The 20,887-nt window shown below is 41.4% G+C and overlaps 1 protein-coding gene and 1 non-coding gene across 6 annotated transcripts in view; both read left to right on the forward strand.

Annotated features, from left to right (window-relative positions):
• Window positions 1–20,887, forward strand: part of cep104 (centrosomal protein 104) — a 376,777-nt gene that overhangs the window by 282,492 nt on the left and 73,398 nt on the right. For 4 of the 5 annotated variants that reach the window (XM_068017520.1, XM_068017519.1, XM_068017521.1 and 1 more), the window contains 2 exons: window positions 4,196–4,304; window positions 7,637–7,775. In XM_068017520.1, the coding sequence (XP_067873621.1) occupies window positions 4,196–4,304; window positions 7,637–7,775 (248 nt within the window). Of the gene's footprint in view, window positions 1–4,195; window positions 4,305–7,636; window positions 7,776–9,727; window positions 9,773–20,887 lie in introns of those variants that run through there. The other variant, XM_068017522.1, reaches the window with a different exon arrangement.
• On the forward strand, window positions 5,884–6,019 carry LOC137352287 (small nucleolar RNA U109). Its single transcript, XR_010969668.1, has one exon. It is a non-coding gene; the product is annotated as a small nucleolar RNA U109 (small nucleolar RNA).

Genomic DNA, 20,887 nt, shown 5'->3' on the forward strand with positions numbered 1-20,887 from the left:
TGGTCCAAACATAAACAAAAGAGCTGAATTCCAGAAGGTTGGTGAGAGTGACCGCACTTGACATCAAGGCAGCATTTGGCTGTGTGTATGGGGCATTAAGAAGCTCTGCCAAAATTGAAGTCACTCAGAATCGGGGGCAGAAAACTCTCTACTGGTTGGAGTCATACCTAGCACTGAGGAAGATTGTTGTGTTTGTTGAAGGCTAGTTACCCCAGTCACAGGTGTTCCTCAAGGTAGTGTCCTAGGCCCAACCATCTTCAGTTGCTTAGCAATCACCTTCCTCTGTCATAAGGTCAGAAATGGCGATGTTCGCTAATTGCACAATGTTCAGTCCCATTCGTGACTCCTCAGATACTGAAATAGTGCGTGCCCGCATTAGCAAAACCTGGACAACATTCAGGCTTGGGTTGATAATTGGCAAGTAACATTCATGCCACAGAAGTGCCAGGCAATGACCATCTCCAACCAGACAGAATCTAACCATCACCCCTTGATATTCAACAGCATTACCATCACTGAATTCCCCCACCATCAACATCTTGGGTGTTACCACTGACCAGAATCTTAACTGGACCAGCCATATATCTGGTCAAGTGTTGAACAAAGCATTAGAAACGTACATGGCTCATTCAGTGTTACGTTAGGCTAACAATGACTTGGCAGACATGAAGACACCAGACTCAAACTCAGGATAATGGGTGTAGGGAAAAAAACTACTTTATCAAGATGGCATCGAGATGAGAAATATCCAAACCCATTGTCAAACAATGATCACATCATCAAGTACCATTTATGAAAACACAATGGACGAGAAACTTTGGTCACCTGACAGAAACCAGGTCTCTTATGAGGAATCTTAATAAGAGACATTTTTGTGTACAGAAAGCCAGAAGAAAGAGAGGGGCCCATTCCAGCAAGAAAGAGGACCCTGCCAGAATAACATCTTAAAACTACCTAGAGGCAGAGCCAAAAAGGTGACCTTTGAAACTCCCTACACGAGAAATTGTAACAGAATCTTAGCCATTAAACTGTGACTGAGATTTGACCAAAGAAGTATAATGCGGAAAAGTGTGAGGTGATTCACTTTGGAAGGTGTAACAGGAATGCAGAGTACTGGGCTAATGGGAAGATTCTTGGTAGTGTAGATGAGCAGAGAGATCTTGGTGTCCAGGTACATAAATCCCTGAAAGTTGCCACCCAGGTTAATAGGGCTGTTAAGGCATATGGTGTGTTAGCTTTTATTAGTAGGGGGATCGGGTTTCGGAGCCACGAGGTCATGCTGCAGCTGTACAAAACTCTGGTGCGGCCGCACCTGGAGTATTGCGTGCAGTTCTGGTCAACGCATTATAGGAAGGATGTGGAAGCTCTGGAAAGGGTGCAGAGGAGATTTACTAGGATGTTGCCTGGTATGGAGGGAAGGTCTTACGAGGAAAGGCTGAGGGACTTGAGGTTGTTTTCGTTGGAGAGAAGGAGGAGGAGAGGTGACTTAATAGAGACATATAAGATAATCAGAGGGTTAGATAGGGTGGATAGTGAGAGTCTTTTTCCTCGGATGGTGATGGCAAACACGAGGGGACATAGCTTTAAGTTGAGGGGTGATAGATATAGGACAGATGTCAGAGGTAGTTTCTTTACTCAGAGAGTAGTAGGGGCGTGGAACGCCCTGCCTGCAACAGTAGTAGACTCGCCAACTTTAAGGGCATTTAAGTGGTCATTGGATAGACATATGGATGAAAATGGAATAGTGTAGGTCAGATGGTTTCACAGGTCGGCGCAACATCGAGGGCCGAAGGGCCTGTACTGCGCTGTAATGTTCTATGTTCTATATGTTCTAAGTCTGCTGCAACCAAAGCATCCACCAACCTGAAATTTTCCAAAGTTTGGCATCCGTTTTTAAATCTGCCTCCCGGGGAAACAAATAAGGTTTCACAACAAACTCTTTTTAAAACCATCAGACCTAAATGCATGCAATATTTTATTCTCTTATCTTTTCTTGTATGCGTGTGTGGTTGAAGTTGTGAATATTTATCTTTCTTTAAACCTACGAGAAAACTTTCATTTGTCTGTTCATTGACCATTAAAATGCTCAGAGGATAAAACACTTTTTTAAAACACGCTGTCTTCGGTCATTTGAGAGGTGAAAAAGAGAAACCACCCCTATCATTTCCCACCTGCCTGTAACAAGTTAAAAGGTGAACTTTGCACAATTTCCCAGGATGTATCATAGCATTTACAATAGCCAAGTGCCTCACTCTCAGTCCTTAAGAAAACTTATTTAATTTTTAAAAATTATTTGAAGAAAACTTAGACGCATTTTAAAGCTTTAGTTAGATGAAATGTATTCGTCCAACAGTATTTGAGAGAAAAAATAACAGACTACTGATTACACATTCCTAGCTATGGTTAGTTTCCAATTATAACTGCACTATAAACTTCAGAGTTAAAGCTCACAGAATAAAGAAGTGTGTCAGGGAGCATGATCCCCAAAGTACCAGTAGAAATTCCAGGATGGCTACTATTACGATCGAGGCGGGAGGAGTGAACTGTTTATTCTAGTACCACTTCTCCACAGGTCACAACATCTATTTAATTTTCCCACTTACCGATACAGTCAATCACATACTCTATTTTTCCCAGAATAAAACACACTAACCAGTAATGAAGTAAAGCGTAAACACACAGATTGAAGTATTACAGTTTTTTTTTTAACATTAGCCACTCACACATACTAAAAATAAAAGGGATTTTTGTTTGGAGCTCTTTTACAGACAAAAAAAAACACTTGGGCTGAATAATTGCTCATTTTTGAAGAAACAGCAGATAAGATATGTTGTGTTCCAAAACTGGCGTACACTATGGCCTCCGAGTACACGTAGACAGGTCACTGGGATCTTTTAGAACTGTTGTTTTCAGGTGGTTTTGAGAATTAATTTAGCAGGCATGAGATGGGTTGACACAATGGACTTCTCAGGGTCTTTCAGAGAGGTGCTGGAAAGCTGAGCTGGGTTGTGGTCTTATCTCCTTCCTTGGGAATTCTCTTCTCTCCTTCCTTGGGAATTCTCTTCTCTCCTTGGAAGCTCTCTCCCTTTTTATACAGTTCAACCCCAACTCAAAACTAAATCAAAAGCAAAACCAACAACAGGAGGTCAATCTTTTGACCTCCATCAATCTTGACCTGTGACTTTTTTGTGAACAACTTCTTCAGGTGTCCAAAGTTCTCTCGTTTGTTGAGCTGGAAGTCAGGTGGTTTCCCGGAAAGGCTCGTTTTCCTCACGAGACCTCTCCATGCCTGTTGTTAAAAAAGCATTTCCAAAGACTCTTTTTTCAAAGTCAAGTGGCCTTGACATGACTGCCTTTGAAAATCCCAAAGTTTAACATTTCTTCAATCTTTCAAAAATGAATCCTCAAAATATATTAAACGAAACACAGAGGCACTTTTGTAACTACATATAAATTGAATGGTTGCCTTCAGTCATTATAAATGAATGATCATGATGTCCCCTGAATGGTATAAATATCTTTATCTTTAAACAGCATCTCCTCCAATACATTGAGGAATGCTGTGGGAGATCTGCATTTGTGTGTGTTTTGCACTGCAAGTACTACCCCAAGGCTTTTCTTCTTTAATTTCCTGTCTGTGAAGATTTTGGCAAAAACAAAATATGAAAAAGAGTACAGTAAACATACACAATCAGGATTCTGCAAGCTGAATAATAAACAGGGATTTCCTTGTAGCGCTTAGCAGTACGTGCACTGAACTCTTAATTGGTTCTGTAGACTCGGATAGCAACAGCATTATGGATTGATAGGGGTCATGGTCTTTCTTTGGCCAGGTGGGTTGGATACTAGATGTCAGTGCAGTTTGTACTGTGAGTGCTATGCAGTTTTCTTTTAGAACTCGGTGCCAAATCCAATTTGTAATTTATTCCTTTTTGAGCTAGGTTTACTAGTTACTTACAGTTAATTTTCTTTTAAATGGACATTGTGTTTGCTGGCTTTGTACTGGTGCCCTCAAGTTAGTCTTAGTGCTTTGTCCTTCAACTGCGTGTTGAGGCGAGCAGTCTGCTCCCAGTGTGTCTCTTGATCCAAATACTAGAAGATCCGGAGATCAGCCTGTAATAATTTAAATGGCAAAGTAAAGTAATGGCTCTGTCCCTTACAGACTGAGTTTGTTATATCTCATTTCCTCTTTCAGTTTGTGCATATTCTGTGGGGAGAGGGATGAAATGTTTACTGATGAAGGCTTGGACATCCATTACTGGAAGCACTGTCCAATGTTGCGACGTTGTGAGCATTGCAAACAGGTATGTAGAATTCATTGGCAATTTTCACTGTCCTATCCAGACATATCTGGCAGAACTTCCAGTTCAATAGTCGAGTTGGAGTAGAGCTTTTAAAGAATATATTTAGGTGCTAAATACAAAAATGCCACTTATGTTGGGGCACAGACCGTTGAATGCATTTTTGTTGGTTAATGATATTTAAGTGATCAGTATTTAATTTTCTATTCCTCTCAGGCACTGAAACCCACTTCAGCTAGTTTTTGAAAGTTTTCAAATGAGTTTATATAGAAAGTGTGGTTTTGCACAAGTCTTTTGTAGGCAGTAATATTTCAATTTTGTTTTTCTTTTAGATTCTAGCCAATTATCCATATCCTATTGTATACTCAAGCAGCCTCAAACTTTATACATTTAAGACAACAGGTCTTCAAATAGATAGATTTTGGTCTAGAGTGTACTTCAATTCAAATTCTGTTGTGTACTCACTTGATAAATATACTCAATTTTTAATACTGCCCTTGTTTTGCTGAGATTTATGGCTTGGATCAGTCAAAGGTGTGGAAGGTAAAATTTTCTAATTGCAACTGCAACTCTTGGCTGGACAGTGGAATTCAGATCTACACAATTTTCTTTTTACAAACTGAGCTGCATGATACATAGCTAAGTCTTGTTCTGCAGCTGACCTTTGCTATAGATTGCTTTGTAGAAAGTTACATGTTGATTTATTTTTAAAACTCTTCTCTAGTATTTTTAAGATTGCAGTATGTACCACTCCTGCCCAATTTTATAGTGGGTAAATGCACTGCATGGTGCAGTACTGAGCGACACAGATCAGGAAGCTCCGAGGTTTCAACCACTAACTGTCATCGGCTAATCTTAGTTGGAACTACAATTCACGTCAGTGTCTGTGAACTAAAGATGTTGAAAAAGGGTATTTAATCGAAAATTGTTGTCTCTTTTGGGATGATCTCAAATTCAAAGCTCAATTGACACTCAGAGACTTAGTTGGGAGTAAGCTCAGCTAGGGTTCAGTTACTGATCACTCAGTGACCATACTGGAAAGTATGCATATATAGAAGCTGGGTGAGGCCAGGACTAAACTTGGCTACTATCCTTCATCTACACCCCTCCAAACAGTGGTGAAGAATCCATGTGATTCTGTGAAAGATAGTTACAAATTTGAGGTGTTGCATCCCAAATGTCTGAAGTCTCATGAACTGTGATCTGAAAACTCAAAACAAATCCAGCCGAATGGAGCTATCAGTGAAAAGAGAGATCAAGAGTATATGATACACAAAATAAATATGTGACTGTGGGCAAGATAGACTTGAACTATATTAGTCAAGATATTATGATGATAAAAGCAAAATACTGCGGATGCTGAAAATCTGAAATAAAAACAAGAAATGCTGAAACCACTCAGCAGGTCTGGCAGCATCTGTGGAAAGAGAAGCAGAGTTAACGTTTCGGGTCAGTGACCCTTCTTCGGAACTAGCAAATATTTGAAATGTCAAAGGTTATAAGCAAGTGAGCTGGATTATGATGATACATTGTGTCATGGTGTGAATTTAAATGCACGTTTTATCTCATGACTTTATTCATACTGAGTGAAGTCTGATTTCTGCTCCTTTTTTCAATAAGGAGTATGACATTCCAGCATCGTGCTAGAGTGACTGAGGACAACAGGGCCTTTAGTCTCTAAAGAACAGGCTGAATGGTAGTATAAGTCTCCAACATGACTAAGTTAACTCTATACTAGCTGATCACTCTTGGTTTTGTTCACAGGTGTTACAGGTTTTAACCTGAAGGGCTATCAAAATTCAAGTTGTTGCTGTTTATGAAAACAAAAAAAAAAATCAGCTATCTTAAGTAATATATGCTGAAAAACTTCCTATTTCACTGTAACCTGATTAAACCTGTCCATCTCCCTTTTTCTATCTCTGCCTATCCATCTCTAAGTCTTTCTTCAATTAAAATCACTAAATTTGGCTGCTGGGGAGACCTGGTAAAGCATTTTTTAAACTTGTATTGCAAATTTTAGTTATTGAGCACACAAATGGACAGATCAAAGGACTTGGAAATTTTTTGTGCAATTGATTGGTTTACCGTTTTTCTTTTAAACTTGGGTTTCCATGATTGACATTCAGGATTGATTGGTTCCTGTTAGTTTTCTGGTTGTTTTCCTCATTGTTTTTGTATGTTCCTTACTACTTCAATTCTAATCTACTTTTATTTTGAGCCAATCAGTAAAATCTGCCGTGGAAAAAGTGTGACCAAAGTCCCATTTCTGCAAGTAAACCATTAAGTGAAATGTCTTAGCTCCATTTCCAAGATCATTGGCACTATGGCATCATTCTCCACAGCACTGCCTGAACCAACTCTGCATGCTCCCTCAGACTAATGTCCAATGCAACTTGGGCTGCTCTCTCAACCAACCCAGTATCTACTGCTTCCTCCTGCTTAGCTGTGCTGCTCCTTCCCACATTGAACCAGAAACCAGCTTTTACTTACTGTGTTTTTAATAGTATATCTGCAAGCTGATTAGAGACATATTATCTGTTATCAACAGATCCAGTTGCCAGCTCAGTAACAGAAAAGTGGCTTCCACTCTGCTTCTGGCCCTATAATGGAGGGGAGACTGGATTAACGTTCCATTCTCCTGTACCCCTCTCATCAATACAGCCAAACCCCCACATTCTTCCCGATAGCGAAACAACTTGTCATTTCATGCTGTTGGACCCCTTCCCATTACTGCAGCATCTCGGAACTGCCCAACCTGCCCCAATCAGATCAGGTCAACTATTACTCTTGGGGATCCTGACATCTTTGAATAATGTCAAGGTTTGTTTTGCCTAATACCAACTTAAAAGGTGCGGTGATCCTTTATGTTCTGTACATGTGTGTGTATATAGGTACTGTTTTATTTTAAAATAATTCCCTATCATAAATTTAGTGCAAAATGGGACTGTGCCACTAAGTGTTCTACAGTGTGCTTGTCTATCTTCTAAATTGGTGCTTTATGCCCCTGTATGGTTCAATATAGTGCTGTTAATTTTTTTCGCTAACAAAATCAACTTTTACGACAAAGCCATCTCTCCTCTGATGTAGATGTTGGTTTTGATGTGTGCGCGCTTTACACTTCAGAATCAAATGCCACATAACTAATCTGAAACCTATTGAATCTACACTCCAGTAATTAACATAATTGATATTTTTCAGTTCAGTCCATAAACATTTTATCACCCTATGTTAGAAACAGTAAATACCACAAATCTTATCTGTTTTCATATGACAGAGGTAGCATGGAGCCTTTTATTCCTCAACATCACTTTCATAGCCATACTTTTTCTATCCAGGTGGTAGAAATAGCCACCCTTACAGAGCACAAGCTGACTGAATGTGACAAGAACGACAGTTTTGGGAAATGTCATCGTTGTGCTGAGGCAGTAGCAAAAGAGGACCTGCAGGAACATATTAAGATGAAGAGCTGCAATGGTAAGCCAAAAAATGTTGCAACCTATTCAAATCTAGTTTAGCTAAGTCAAATTTGATCTTTCTAAGGATTTTAAAGTCCACCTGTAGTTTTTGTTTCTATTTTAAACTAAAATTGATGTCACTAGTACATTCTGCACCACTTAAAACATCTACATTTAAAATGGGCAGTGGCTTGAAGAATCATAGAATGGTTACAGCACGGAAGAGGGCTATTTGGCCCATCAGTTTCGTGCCAGCTCTCTGCAAGAGCAACTTAGCTAGTCCCACTGCCCCTCCTTGCCTTTCCCCATAGCCCTGCAAATGTTTTCTCTTCAGGTGCTTATCCAGTTCCTTTTTGAAAGGCACGATTACAGCTGCCTCCACCACACGCACAGGCAGTGCATTCCAGATCCTAACCACTTGCTGCTTAAAGTTTTTCCTCACATCACCTTTGGTTCTTTTGCCAGTCGCCTGAAATCCTGTGTCCTCTGGTTCTCGACCTTTCTGCCAATGGGAACAGTTTCTGTCTATCTACTCTGTCTAGACCCTTCATGATTTTGAACACATATATCAAATCTCCTCTCCACCTTCCCTTCTGTAAGGAGAACAACCCCAGTTTCTCCAATCTAGCCATGTAACTGAAGTCCCTCGTCCTTGGAACCACTCGTAAATCTTTTCTGTACCCTCTCTAAAACCTTCACATCCTTCTTATTATGTGTTGTCCAAAATTGGACACAATACTGCAGTTAAGGAAAAACCAGTGTTTTATAAAGATTCATCATAACTTACTTGCTTTTGTACTGTATGCCTCTATTTATAAAGCCCATGATCCTGTTTGCCCTTTTAACCTTTTTCACCAAAAAGTGATAACCACTTCCATTTGCATTAATACCAGTTTCAAAAGTTGCTAGTTATAGTATCTTAAGTGCTCCATTTCGTGCAGCCAGAAATAGATGTTTTTTTTCTTTTCTATCTAAAAGTATTTTTTATTCCATCTGATGTCCTACAAGAAAAGCAAAAAGCAGTTTTTTTCACCAGTTCAGCCTTTTTTAATTTACATATGCTCTGCAAATTTTAGCTGGAATTATTAGCAGAATGCTGAATCAACCCATAATGTGCAGCTTCAATTATCTCCTCTGCTACAAGCACTTAACAGTGGCTTTTGAGTCACAGTAGAAAGCTCTGGCACCTGTGCAACATTCAGTTCGAGATTTTTATTAAATGTGGTGCTCACCTGTTATAAAGTCTATCAAACAATAACACTGACCCTGCCCTGCACCGACTATCAGTGGTCAGCATTTGATCCCTGTAGTTTGACGCCAGAAACCATGTCCCAATTACCTCTTATTGCTGATCTACAAACACTAGTCGATGCCAGTTTTATGCAAACTATTAATTGATCCCTGAAGGATGGAGTCTGTCCCAGGAATAAAGATTGGGGTAAATTCACAACTTGTCTTTCTTATAAAGTTTGCTTAATTTGACCCTTTCTCTTGACCTTTTGGGAACAATTTAAATAAGGTATTCCAAAGATGGGTGATTCAAATACTCACACTGTCCCTTTTTATGTAAGTGTCATAAAAGTATATTTCAAATATGTAACTTTTCCCCCATTGTTCCAGCCATCATGTATAACGAGCAAATCATGTATAACGAGCATGCCCACTCTAAGCGATGGGAACTGTAATTCACAAGTCAGGGCAACAATGAATAAACCAGCCTCTTTGGTGCTTTATGGACCGATGACTCTGCATGTGCTATTAGGATACTTCGCTATGTCTATTAGAAAATCAGTGGATATGATCTTCATGAAATGTATTTGGCAAACCTCTTTTTGCCTGGGGAAGAAAATGGATGGAAGAGTCACATGCCAGTTTCATCAGTTGAATTGTCTGTTGTATATGAAGGTTGCCATCATTTTATATTTTTGAAATTGTATTTTTCATAACTTGAATTAACTTGCTAATTTTCAGATCCTTGGCCCAGAATCCAAAACAACTATCCATAATTCTGACAAGGTACATGGCTTACAGCTTTGGGTGATATATGCTTAGAGGTGCAGGGCAAGGCTAGAATACTAAATGAGTACTTTGTATTAGTGTTTCCTAAGGAAGAGGATGCTGACAAAATATCGGTAGAAGTGGAAATGGTAGAGGGTAATGGATGGCATGAAGATTGATAGGATGTACTGGAAAGGCTGGCTATGCTTAGAGTGGATAGGTTGCCTGGTCCACATGGCTTGCATCCCTACTTGCTCAGGCAAGTAGGGTGGAGCTAGCGGAAGGGTTTGCTGTATTCTTCCAGTCTTCCCTAAATATGGGAGAGGTGCGAGAGGATTGCAGAGTGGCAAATGTGACACTCTTATTCGAGTAAGGACATCCCTAGTTACTACATGCCGGTCTGTTTAGCATCAGTGATGGGTAAATTTTTTAAAACAATAATCAAGGAAAGTATCAATAGGCATTTGGGCTGGGATTTTATCCGGGCAATGGGGGAGTCGACCCCTGCTAATGCGCCAGCGTGAACCCGCGTGAGTGGCCTGCTGAATTAAGTGCCAATTAGTCACTTAATTGGACAGTGGCAGGCCTTTTACAGGTTCAAGGACTCTGGCAACAGAAGTCACGCCCTCAGCGGCCAGCCAATCAGAGGCCGGCAGCTCTTCAACTGAGCAGCACCACCACAGAGGCTGCTGCTGCTGATAGAGCACCTACCCAAGGCCTAGGAACGGCGCTGGACCCAGGCCACTGGTAAGTCAGGGCGGGAGGGGTCTTGCGGGGGAGGGGAGTGTAGGGAGGTTGGCAGCAAGGGCAGGTGGGTGGCTCTTAGCAGCCCCACCCCCCAATTGCAGATGCCAGGTCCCTTGTTCAGGCACTGTGCCTATTAACGAGGGACCTCCCGGAGCCGGCAAGCAACCGGCACGGTTCTTCTTGCTGTGCTTCCCGTGCAGTGACAGGTCTGCCCACCAATGGGCTAATTGCAGCAGTGCGATGAGGCCCTCAATTGGCCGTTGATTGCCCACTTAAGTCCCTCAATTGGTGGCAGGGTGGGAAAGCCGTTTACAGGCCTTCCCGCACCGTACTTGATCTTGGCAGTAAAGGGATGCCACCCCACCACCATCCCACACGATTATATGCTCTCCCCGCCTCTAAACCTGTCACGGGGGAGAGCAAAAATTCCCCCCTTGGAGAGGTTTGGGTTAAAGAGAACAGCACAGATTTGTAAAAGGCTGTTTGTATTTGATTAATCTAGTTGAATTTTCTGATGAAGTATCGAACAGAGTAGGTTTATGAGAGGAATGCAGTGGATGTTATCTATATGGATTTTAGTAACGTGTTTGACAAAGTACATAAAAGGCTGGTTAAAAAATTTGATGCTCATGAAATGGGGGTGCGGGGGTTCAGTATCAACTTGGAGAAAAAAATTGGCTTCAGGACAGAAAACATCAAGTCATGGTAAATGGTTGTTTTCAGACTGGAGAATGGTAGACAGTGGTGTTCCCCAAGGGTCAGTACTCAGACCACTGCTTTTTTTTGATAAATATAAATTACTTGGTTATTGGAATACAGAGTAATATTTCAAAATTTGTAGATCATACCAAACTTTGAGGCATGGCAAATGGTGAGGATGATACAAATCGACTGCAGCAGAACATAGACAGACTAGCAGAGTGGGTAGACAAGTGGTAGATGGAATTTAATACAGAGAAGTGTCAGGTGATGCATTTTGGGAGAAGTGTGAGGTGATGCATTTTGGGAGAAGTGTGAGGTGATGCATTTTGGGAGAAGTGTGAGGTGATGCATTTTGGGAGAAGTGTGAGGTGAGGCAGTATAGACTTAATGGCACAGTTTTAAAGTGTGCGCAGGGCATGAGGGACCTGGGGGTCCATGTGCATAGATCTTTGAAGGTGGCAAGACATATTGAGAGAGTAGTTAGCAAAGCATATAGGATCTTGGGCTTCAGAAGTAGAGCTATTGAGTACAAAAGTAGAAAAGTTATCCTGAACCTTTGTAAAGCTGTGGTTAGGCCGCAGCTAGAGTACTGCGTCCAGTTCTGGTCACCACTTGTTGGGAAGGATGTAAGGGTACTTGAGACCGTGTGGAGGAGATTTACCAGAATGATTCCTGGGATGAGGAATTTTTAGCTACAAGGTTAGATTGGAGAAGCTGGGGTTGTTCTCCTTGGAGCAAAGGAGGTTTCGGGGAGATTTGAAAAAGGTGTAGAAGATTATGACAGGTTTAGATCAGGTAGGCAAAGAAAAGCTGTTCCCATTAGCTGATGGTACAAGGACTATCGGACACGATTTAAGGTTTTGGGCAAGAGTTACATGGGGGATGGGAGGAAGAATTTTTTTATGCAGCAAGTGGCAATGACCTGGAACTCGCTACCTATGAGGATGGTGGAAGCGGAGATGAATACTGATTTCAAAAGGAAATTGGATAGGCACTTGAGGAAAATAATCTTGCAGAGTTACGGGGATAGAGCAGGGGAATGGGACTGACTGGATTGTTCTACAGCAAGCCAGTAGGGACTCAATGGGCCGAATGGCAGCCTCCTGTGCCATTATGATTCTGAGAAGAAAATATAAACTGACAACTTGTATTTAAATTTCACTTTTGGTATATAAAAATATCACAGGCAATTCAGAGATGTAAGGGGAAGAAATGGAAGCCGAGCCAAAGAAAATAGTGGAAGTAACCGAACGTTTGCTCAAAGTGGTGAGTTTTAAAGTGGGTCTCAAAAGAGGAGAGGTAGTTTGGGAGGGAATTCCAGTGTATGAGTAGCCATAGATATGGGCCTCCATTGATGCGGTGAAGGGAGGAGTGTTGTACAAAATGTCAGAGTCGGAGGAACAGAGAATTAGCTCTATGTATCATTTAAAATCAAGGAGTAGATTTTAAATCCAGGCATGGAATGGGTAGGCATCAGGTGCAATGCCCACTTATTCATGATGGCGGGTTCACTTTTTTTTTGAGGGTTGGATCTCATTATCGTATCACTGGGGAGCGCAGACCCAGCACAAGCGCCCTCTGCAGCTCACTGACTCAAAATTTTCACAATATTGGGCAGCACAAACGTCGTTCTAACTGGCAGGCACATAAGTTGGGGTTGGGGATCCAATGGAGTGGTGAAGTCAGGGTAGTTGTGGCCCACATTATTTTCTGAGAACCCAGAGGAGCACCCCTGCTTCACCTAGCCCCACAAATATATTTTTTGTTCTTAGGTATTTGGGGCCTCTTCCTATTCATCACCTGGTTCAACTGGCTAACACATGTGAGTTCCACAATCTCCTTATTTCATCCTTCTAAGTTGTATTGTGGTCTTATGTGCATCTCCAAATGACCAGTGTTGACATATAAGCCTTAGATGAGTATTGGCAGGTTGTTCAAATTATGGGTGTGATAAAAATGAAACATTTGGCCACTACTGTTTGCTGCTCCTGGAAGCAGCGGAGTACTCATATCCCATACTGGCTAATAGGGAAACTTTAAGGCAGGTCTTGATTATGCATGGGTTGGATGCTGACATTCAATAGTGACCTGTCTAACAGATCATTCAAAGTGTTTGGAGCTCTTCTGTTACAAGCATCCTGTGGGGTTTTGTTTGTTTGACAGTTCTAATTGGGTGGGCATTCTGTGAATGTCTAACAACTTAGATGCAATTGTGGGAAATGCAGTTTTATTGTCCTTTATTCTGGATGTCTACAAGCAAATTTGGAGCCATAATTGGGTGTTGTTGCATGAACACTGAAGCCATCAGACTACAAGGCTAATAAGAGGACTTCTAAGTAGCAGATAGCTGAGTAAGAAGTAAAGGGCCACTAATTCATTTATTTGTGCTTCCTGTTGTTTTAATTTCATGGAGAATAGTGCAATTTATATTCACTAAATTTTTTGCTTCGATTATCATGATTGTGTTCTATAAATTTGTCCAGTTAGTGGTTAGTCTAAGTCACGATCTGCATCCATAAAGATAAGATGATCACATGATATAATCCAGTAAATTGGTGTACAGTAATGAAGTTGGTTGTTTGAATCCTGGCTGGCTAATATATCAGACTGAGAAAAGCACACTGGTTCGCAAGTAATACAAGGTTTGACTACAGGGGCGGCCAGGTACAGTGAACCAAAAGGAAATATCTGGTGTAAAAACCTAAAAACATAACTGAGGACATCACAATAAAAGCTGATGCAGCCCTCAACTGATACCTGTACACTTTCCAAGGGGGTCTCTGCTTAGCAAACATGAACCCTGGCTGACTTTTTTTCTTTACTCCCATCACTGGCCTGGCTAAAATCACCACAGACCAGACCCGGGTCATTTCAGGCCTGCAAGAATAATTATAACATCAGGTGAAACGTTTGCACACTGAGCCACTGGAGCAGTTCTAACTTGATCTTGCTATCAATTTTTTATCAAGTTATTGCTCCAAAGTTAAAAAGATGATATTTAATAAGTCTTTGTCCTTTATTTCATCTGTCTTAAAAATGTCCTTCTGTTTTGCTTCCATATTGGCATATGCATAGACAATTTGGAGATTTGATTTGTATGGGGGTAGGGATTTAGAATCATTACACATGTGAATAGTTTGTGTACTTGGTGATTCGCTTTCTGGACAGTTACCAACAACCGTGCTTTGATTTGTTGTTGCTGTGGAAACCGTGGACAGACTTGTTGCAGTAGAAATCATAGACAGCCTATCAGGATAGGAAAAAGCTACAGACAGTAGCGCAATATTAACATATTGTGCATTGGCTCATCAGTGGTCTATTCAAGCCTGTTCAATTTAATTCTGTATTGTAGCTTTTGAAGGTTGACCTGATTTCATCTTGAAATGTATTTGTCACTGAAAAATCATACCAGCTGGCCTAAACATTGTGGGACTGCTGAGGTTTGTATTAGTTTTAAGTTTATGGGTTTGCAACAATTCACACTTTTTTTGTTGTCCAGGTTGAAAAGTGTGTACCTCAGTACTTCACCCATGTAGTACCGTTCTGGTCTAACCAGCATTTTATATAGTTCCAGTATTACATTCCTGCTTTAAAAAATGTATATGTAAAGCTTGATTTTATTTCCACATCAATCTTGCTCAATAGCATAGATAATCATAATTTGCTCCATTAACATTACTTGATGGAATGTAGCATATCTCTCTTACTTAATTCTGATATCAATGTAGCGCAACAACTATAATTTTACATTCAGGTAGTTAAATTAGATAATTGCGTCAGGAGCAGCGGAGTGTGTGGCTATGATGCCTCCTTTGTATTTGTGAATTGGGCATTAAGCTATCGTATGTTCCATGGTTTGTTCTAGGTGACCACAGTCACACACTGAAGAATTTATAATTTTCTATTTTCTGCATCAAGTATCCGCATCTGCCATTGAACCATAGAAAAATTGCGGCACAGAAGGAGACCATTCAGCCCATCGGGTCTGCACCAGCCAAAAAAGCTAGCCACGCAATCTAATCCCACCTTCCAGCACCTGGTCCATAGCCTTGCAGGTTAGAGCACTTCAAGTGCATGTCCAGGTACCTTTTAAATGAGTTAAAGGATTCTGCCTCCACCACCGTTCCTGGCAGTGAATTCCAGACACCCACCACCCTCTGGGTGAAAAAGTTTTCTTCATGCCCTCTCTAATCCTTCCACCAATCACCTTAAATCTGTGCCCCCTGGTAATTGACCTCTCCACTAGGAAAAACAGGTCCTTCCTGTCCACTCTATCTAGGCCCCTTATAATTTTGTACACCTCAATTAAGTCACACCTCAGCCTCCTCTGTTCTAAGGAAAACAACTCTAGCCGATCCAATCTTTCCTCATAGCTGCAACTTTCAAGCCCTGGCAACATTCTTGTAAATCTCCTCTGTACTCTATCCAGAACAATTATGTCCTTCCTGTAATGTGGTGACCAGAACTGTACGCAATACTCTAGCTGTGGCCTAACCAGCATTTTATATAGTTCCAGCATTACATTCCTGCTTTTGTATTCTATACCTCGGCCAATAAAGGACAGCATTCCATATGCCATCTTCACCACTCTATCTATCTGTCCTGCCAGCTTCAGGGACCTATGGGCATGCACTCAAAGGTCTCTCACTTCTTCTACCCCTCTCAATATCCTCCCATTTATTGTGTATTCTCTCACTTTGTATGCCCTCCCCAAATGCATTACCTCACACATCTCCAGATTGAATTCCATTTGCCACTTTTCCGCCCACTCAACCAAACCATTGATGTAATTCTGGAGTCTACAGCTATCCTTTTCACCATCAACTACATGGCCAATTTTTGTGGCATCAGAAAATTTCCCAATCATGCCTCCCATATTTAAGTCCAAATCATTAATTTATACCACAAACAGCAAGGGAGCCAACTCTGAGCCCTGTGGAATGCCACTGAAAACCGCTTTCCATTCGCAATAACTTCCATCGACTACTACCCTTTGTTTCCTGTCACTGAGCCAATTTTGGATCCGACCTGCCGCATTCCCCTGTATCCCATGGGCTTTCATTTTTCTGACCAGTCTGCCGTGCGGGACCTTGTCAAATGCCTTACCAAAATCCATGTAGACCACATCCACTGCAATACCCTCATCAGTCCTCCTTGTTACTTCCTCAAAAAATCCAATCAAGTTAGTAAGACATGACCTTCCCTTACCAATTCCTGCTATCCCTGATTGATCCGTGCCTTTCTAAGTGACAGTTTATCCTGTCTCTCAGAATTGATTCTAACAATTTACCCACCACCAAGGACAAACTGATCAGACGATAATTATTTGACCTATCCCTCGCACCCTTTTTAAACAATGGTACAATGTTCGCAGACCTCCAATCCTCTGGCATTTTGTCCTTATCCAGTGAGGATCTGAAGATGATCCTCAACACATCTGCTATTTCCTCCCTGGCAAGCTTTAACAACCTGGGATGAAATCCATCCGGCCCTGGCAAATTACCCATTTTCAAGGATGTCAAACCCTCCAGTACTTCCTCTCTCATTATGCTTATCGTATCTAATATTTCTCACACCTCTTTTACTACAATATCTGCATCATTCCTCTCCTTTGTGGAGACAGAGACAAAAAAACTCATTGAGAACCCTGCCCATATCTTCTGCATCCATGCATCCTTGTACATCTCTGATAGGCCCTATCCTTTCCTTAGTTATCATCTTGCTCTTAATGTACTGATGAAACATCTTTGCATTTTCCTTAATTTTACCTGCCAATATTTTTTCATGTCCTCTCTTTGCTTTTCTAATTTCCTTTTTTATTTCACCCTTGCACTGTCTTTACTTCTCTAGGCTTTCTAAAGTATTACGTTTTTTGTGATCGTCATAAGCTTTCTATGGTTTTTGTGGACGCTGTTTAGGGTTGCCCAAGAGCTTCATGGAAGGCAAAGCGAGGGATCTTCTGCGTCAGGTGTTTTGAGGTGTTTGTAATTTCTTGTGCACTCCATGCAGCTTTCCAAGCTTCATTAGGATTGAAGTCACATTGTTGAAGATTAAACCAATGCACCTAAAAGGTCTTGTGCAACTACAAATGGTGTTGGAGGGCATTGTTGAGGTCCTGGTGGATGGAAAGACATTAGTTTTCCTTGATTTGCTGGACTGCTGGAGGGTTGCTGCATTGTGGTGAATGAGTGGGGGAGTGATCTGCAACAGCACAGGCAACCAGGGTGTCGACGTTGACTTGAGGTTTCCATTGATGGAAATTGCTCTGTTCACTTGGGCATCAACAAGTCAAGCATGGCTACTACTGGTCCGTACTGGTGCACAATACTCTGCTACGGAGCAGACAAGGGCCATCACTGACATCCAAAGCACTTATGCTTCACAGCTTGTTTCTAGACCAATTTGACCGTGGTCTTCGTCTTGGCAGCTACCTTCAGGTGATCAGGGAGGGTTAGTGTGTTGTTGAGCTTCACTCCAAGATAAGTCAGAGTGCGATCATGTCACGCAGTGTTTCCATGGAAGGTCACTTTCAGGGTGTGTGAAGCATTCCTGTTAGCAAGATGGAATGCAGTGACTGGTACTTTGTGGGGGTTGGCTTGAGTTTATATTTCCAGAAATATTCCTGCATGGTGTTTAGATTTCCCTTCAAGGTGGACTTGATGTTGGTGAGGCCACACCTGGAATATTGTGTGCAGTTTTGTTCTTCTTATCTGAGGAAGGATGTTCTTGCTATAGAGCGAGTGCAACAAAGGTTTACCAGACTGATTCTTGGGATGGCAGGACTGACGTTTGAGGAGAGATTGAGTTGGTTAGGATTATATTTGCTGGAGTTCAGAAGAGTGAGGGGGGATCTCATAGAAACCTGTAAAATTCTAACAGAACTTGACAGGGTAGATGCAGGAAGGATGTTCCCGATGGTGGGGGAGTGCAGAACCAGGGGTCATAGTCTAAGGAACGGGGTAAACCTTTCAGGACTGAGTTCACCCAGAGAGTGATGAGCCTGTGGAATTCACTACCACAGAAAGCAGTTGAGGCCAAAACTTTGTATGTTTTCAAGAAGGAGTTACATATAGCTCTTGGGTCTAAAGGGATCAAAGGGTATGGGGGGAAAGCGGGAACAGGTTACTGAGTAGGATGATCAGCCATGATCATAATGAATGGCGTAGCAGGCTCGAAGGGCCAAATGGCCTACTCCTTATTTTCTATGTTTCTATGAAGCTGCTGCTTGCGTTGCCTGAGCAAGGTCATCCACATTTGGAAATTTGCTGGACATTGTCTTTCTTGTAATATCACAGTCATTCCGTTCTGTGAGCATTTCCTTCTGATGCCATTATCTTTCATTAACAACCTGTCTTTCTGATAGTTCAGTGTTTGGAACTGCTCAATGGGCCAACTCATTCTTTTAGAAGCATCCTGTGGGGTTGCTCACTGTGTATGTTTGCTTGGTAACTCGTTAGGTGGGCAAGTGCCACTTGAACTCCGGTGACTGTCTGACCATCTAAATGTAGCATCTCAATGGAAGAAGCATGCTCAGGGAAATCAGCATTATGAGCTATTATTAAATTGCAACAAATGATAGGCATCTAATGACCAACAGTTATCATTTTGCTTTGGCACTCCAGGAAGCTAATGGCATTGATACTACAGCATGCTGGGTCCTGGAATCCTGGAACCCCCTACCTTTCAGCACTCTGGGAGTACCTCCACCACACTGATTGCAGTGACAAGCACTGCCTTATCAAGAGCAACTAGGGATGGACAATAAATAAATGCTGGCCTTACTATCGACACCTGCACCACCAGAATGAGTTTAAAAAGAACTAAACATGTACTTCCACAGTTTTAATATTTCCCCACATTTACTCACCCCTTTTCTGAAGGTGGTAATTGATTCAAGGGATTTGGTGCCAGCAACATTCAGTTAGCTTGCTCATATGGCCATTTTTCATGCATGAGCCTGGAAGGTGAGGGGCTGGTGGATGTTCAACAGAAAGGGCTATCATAAACCAGCTTGATCCAGACCTTGTTGGATGTCTGCCAAGAAATCAGTCTGGTCGAGGCCATCCTTCGCCCTAGTGGATCTGTGCCACAACATGCAGTATATGTAACCACTGAGACATCAGGAAAGAGCTCATTTACTTTGAGATCTTAATTTTTGAACTCAGTCTCCAGAAGACCAGAAAACTAGATGGGTTTAACTGTTAGTATCTTTGAGATCCATGCTGCATTCACCGTTGGCAAGCTAGCAAATTAAATCTAGTCCATGGCTGTAAACAGCCTGGGGAAGGTATACATAGAATTTACAGCACACAAAACAGACTAAGCGACCCAACTGGTCTATGCTGGTGTTTATGCTCAACACTAGCCTCTACCCATCCGTTTTCATCTAACCCCATCAGCATAACCTATTTATTTTCTCCTGATTGTGACTCTCTAACTTCCCCATCAATGTTGTTGCCCCCAAATGCTCCTTGTGATGACAAGTTCCATATTCTACACACTCTCTGGGTAAAAAAAAAAGGTTCCTCCTGAATTCCCCATTGGATTTATTAGTGATTATTTTATATTTATGCCCCCTAGTTTTGCACTCTTCCACATGTGGAACATTTTCTCTACCTCTACCTTATTGAGCCCTTTCATAATCTTAAAGACCTCTAGCAGGTCAACCCTCAGCATTCTCTCTTCCAGAGAAGAGAACCTCTGCCTGTCTTTTCTGAAAGTTATAACCCAGTACTGGTATCATCCTTGTAAATCTCATTTGCACCTCCTCCAGTCCCTCAATGTCCTTTTATAACATGGAGACTAAAACTGTCACAGTACTCCAAGTATGGTCTAACTGACATTTTTATACAAGTTTAACTTAACTTCTCTTCTTTTGAATACTGTTCTTCTAGAAATGCTCTGTTTGATTTTTTATGGCCTTAATAACCTGCATTGCAACTTTTATTGATTGTTATCTGTATCCCAATCTGTATGTTCAAACAGTTTTCTAAAGGAATACTCCAGAACAGGATTCCTCCAAAATAATCTTTTTTAAGCAATACTTGAAGGTAAATTATTATAGGTCCTAGCTATGATGAGAACAAATTAAACAATATAGAAAAGATCAAGATCTTAATGTTCTGCCTTGGGCTGTTATGTCCTTGTAGTTTTACATATAATCAGTGTTCATCTTATTGTTAAAATAGTATTAACCATCTGGCTGATGCCAAAATGATTTTATTTCACTTGTTACATAGAATCATAGAATGACACAGCATTGAAGGAAGCCATTTGGCCCATCATGCTTCTGCTGGCTCTTTGAAAGAGCTACCCAGTTAGTCCCACACCCCTGCTCTTTCCCCATAGCGCTGCAAGCTTTTCCTTTTCAGGCAGTGCATTCCAGATCATAATGACTCACTATGTAGAAATAGTTCTCCCCATCTCGCCTCTGGTTCTTTTGCCAATTACCTAAATTCTGTGTCTTCTTGTTCCTGACCCTTCTACCACTGGAAACCCTTTCTCCTTATTGTGATTTTGAACATCCCTATTAAATCTCCCTTTAACAGCTTCCCAGCTTCTCTAATTTCTCCACTTAACTGAAATTTCTCATTCCTAGTACCATTCCAACAAATCTGCTCTGCATCCTCTGTAAGGCCTCAACATCCTTCCAAAAGACTAGTGCCCAGAATTGGACACACTGCT

This window comes from Heterodontus francisci, chromosome 37, assembly GCF_036365525.1.
Source record: "Heterodontus francisci isolate sHetFra1 chromosome 37, sHetFra1.hap1, whole genome shotgun sequence".
Classification (NCBI taxonomy): Eukaryota; Metazoa; Chordata; class Chondrichthyes; order Heterodontiformes; family Heterodontidae; genus Heterodontus; species Heterodontus francisci.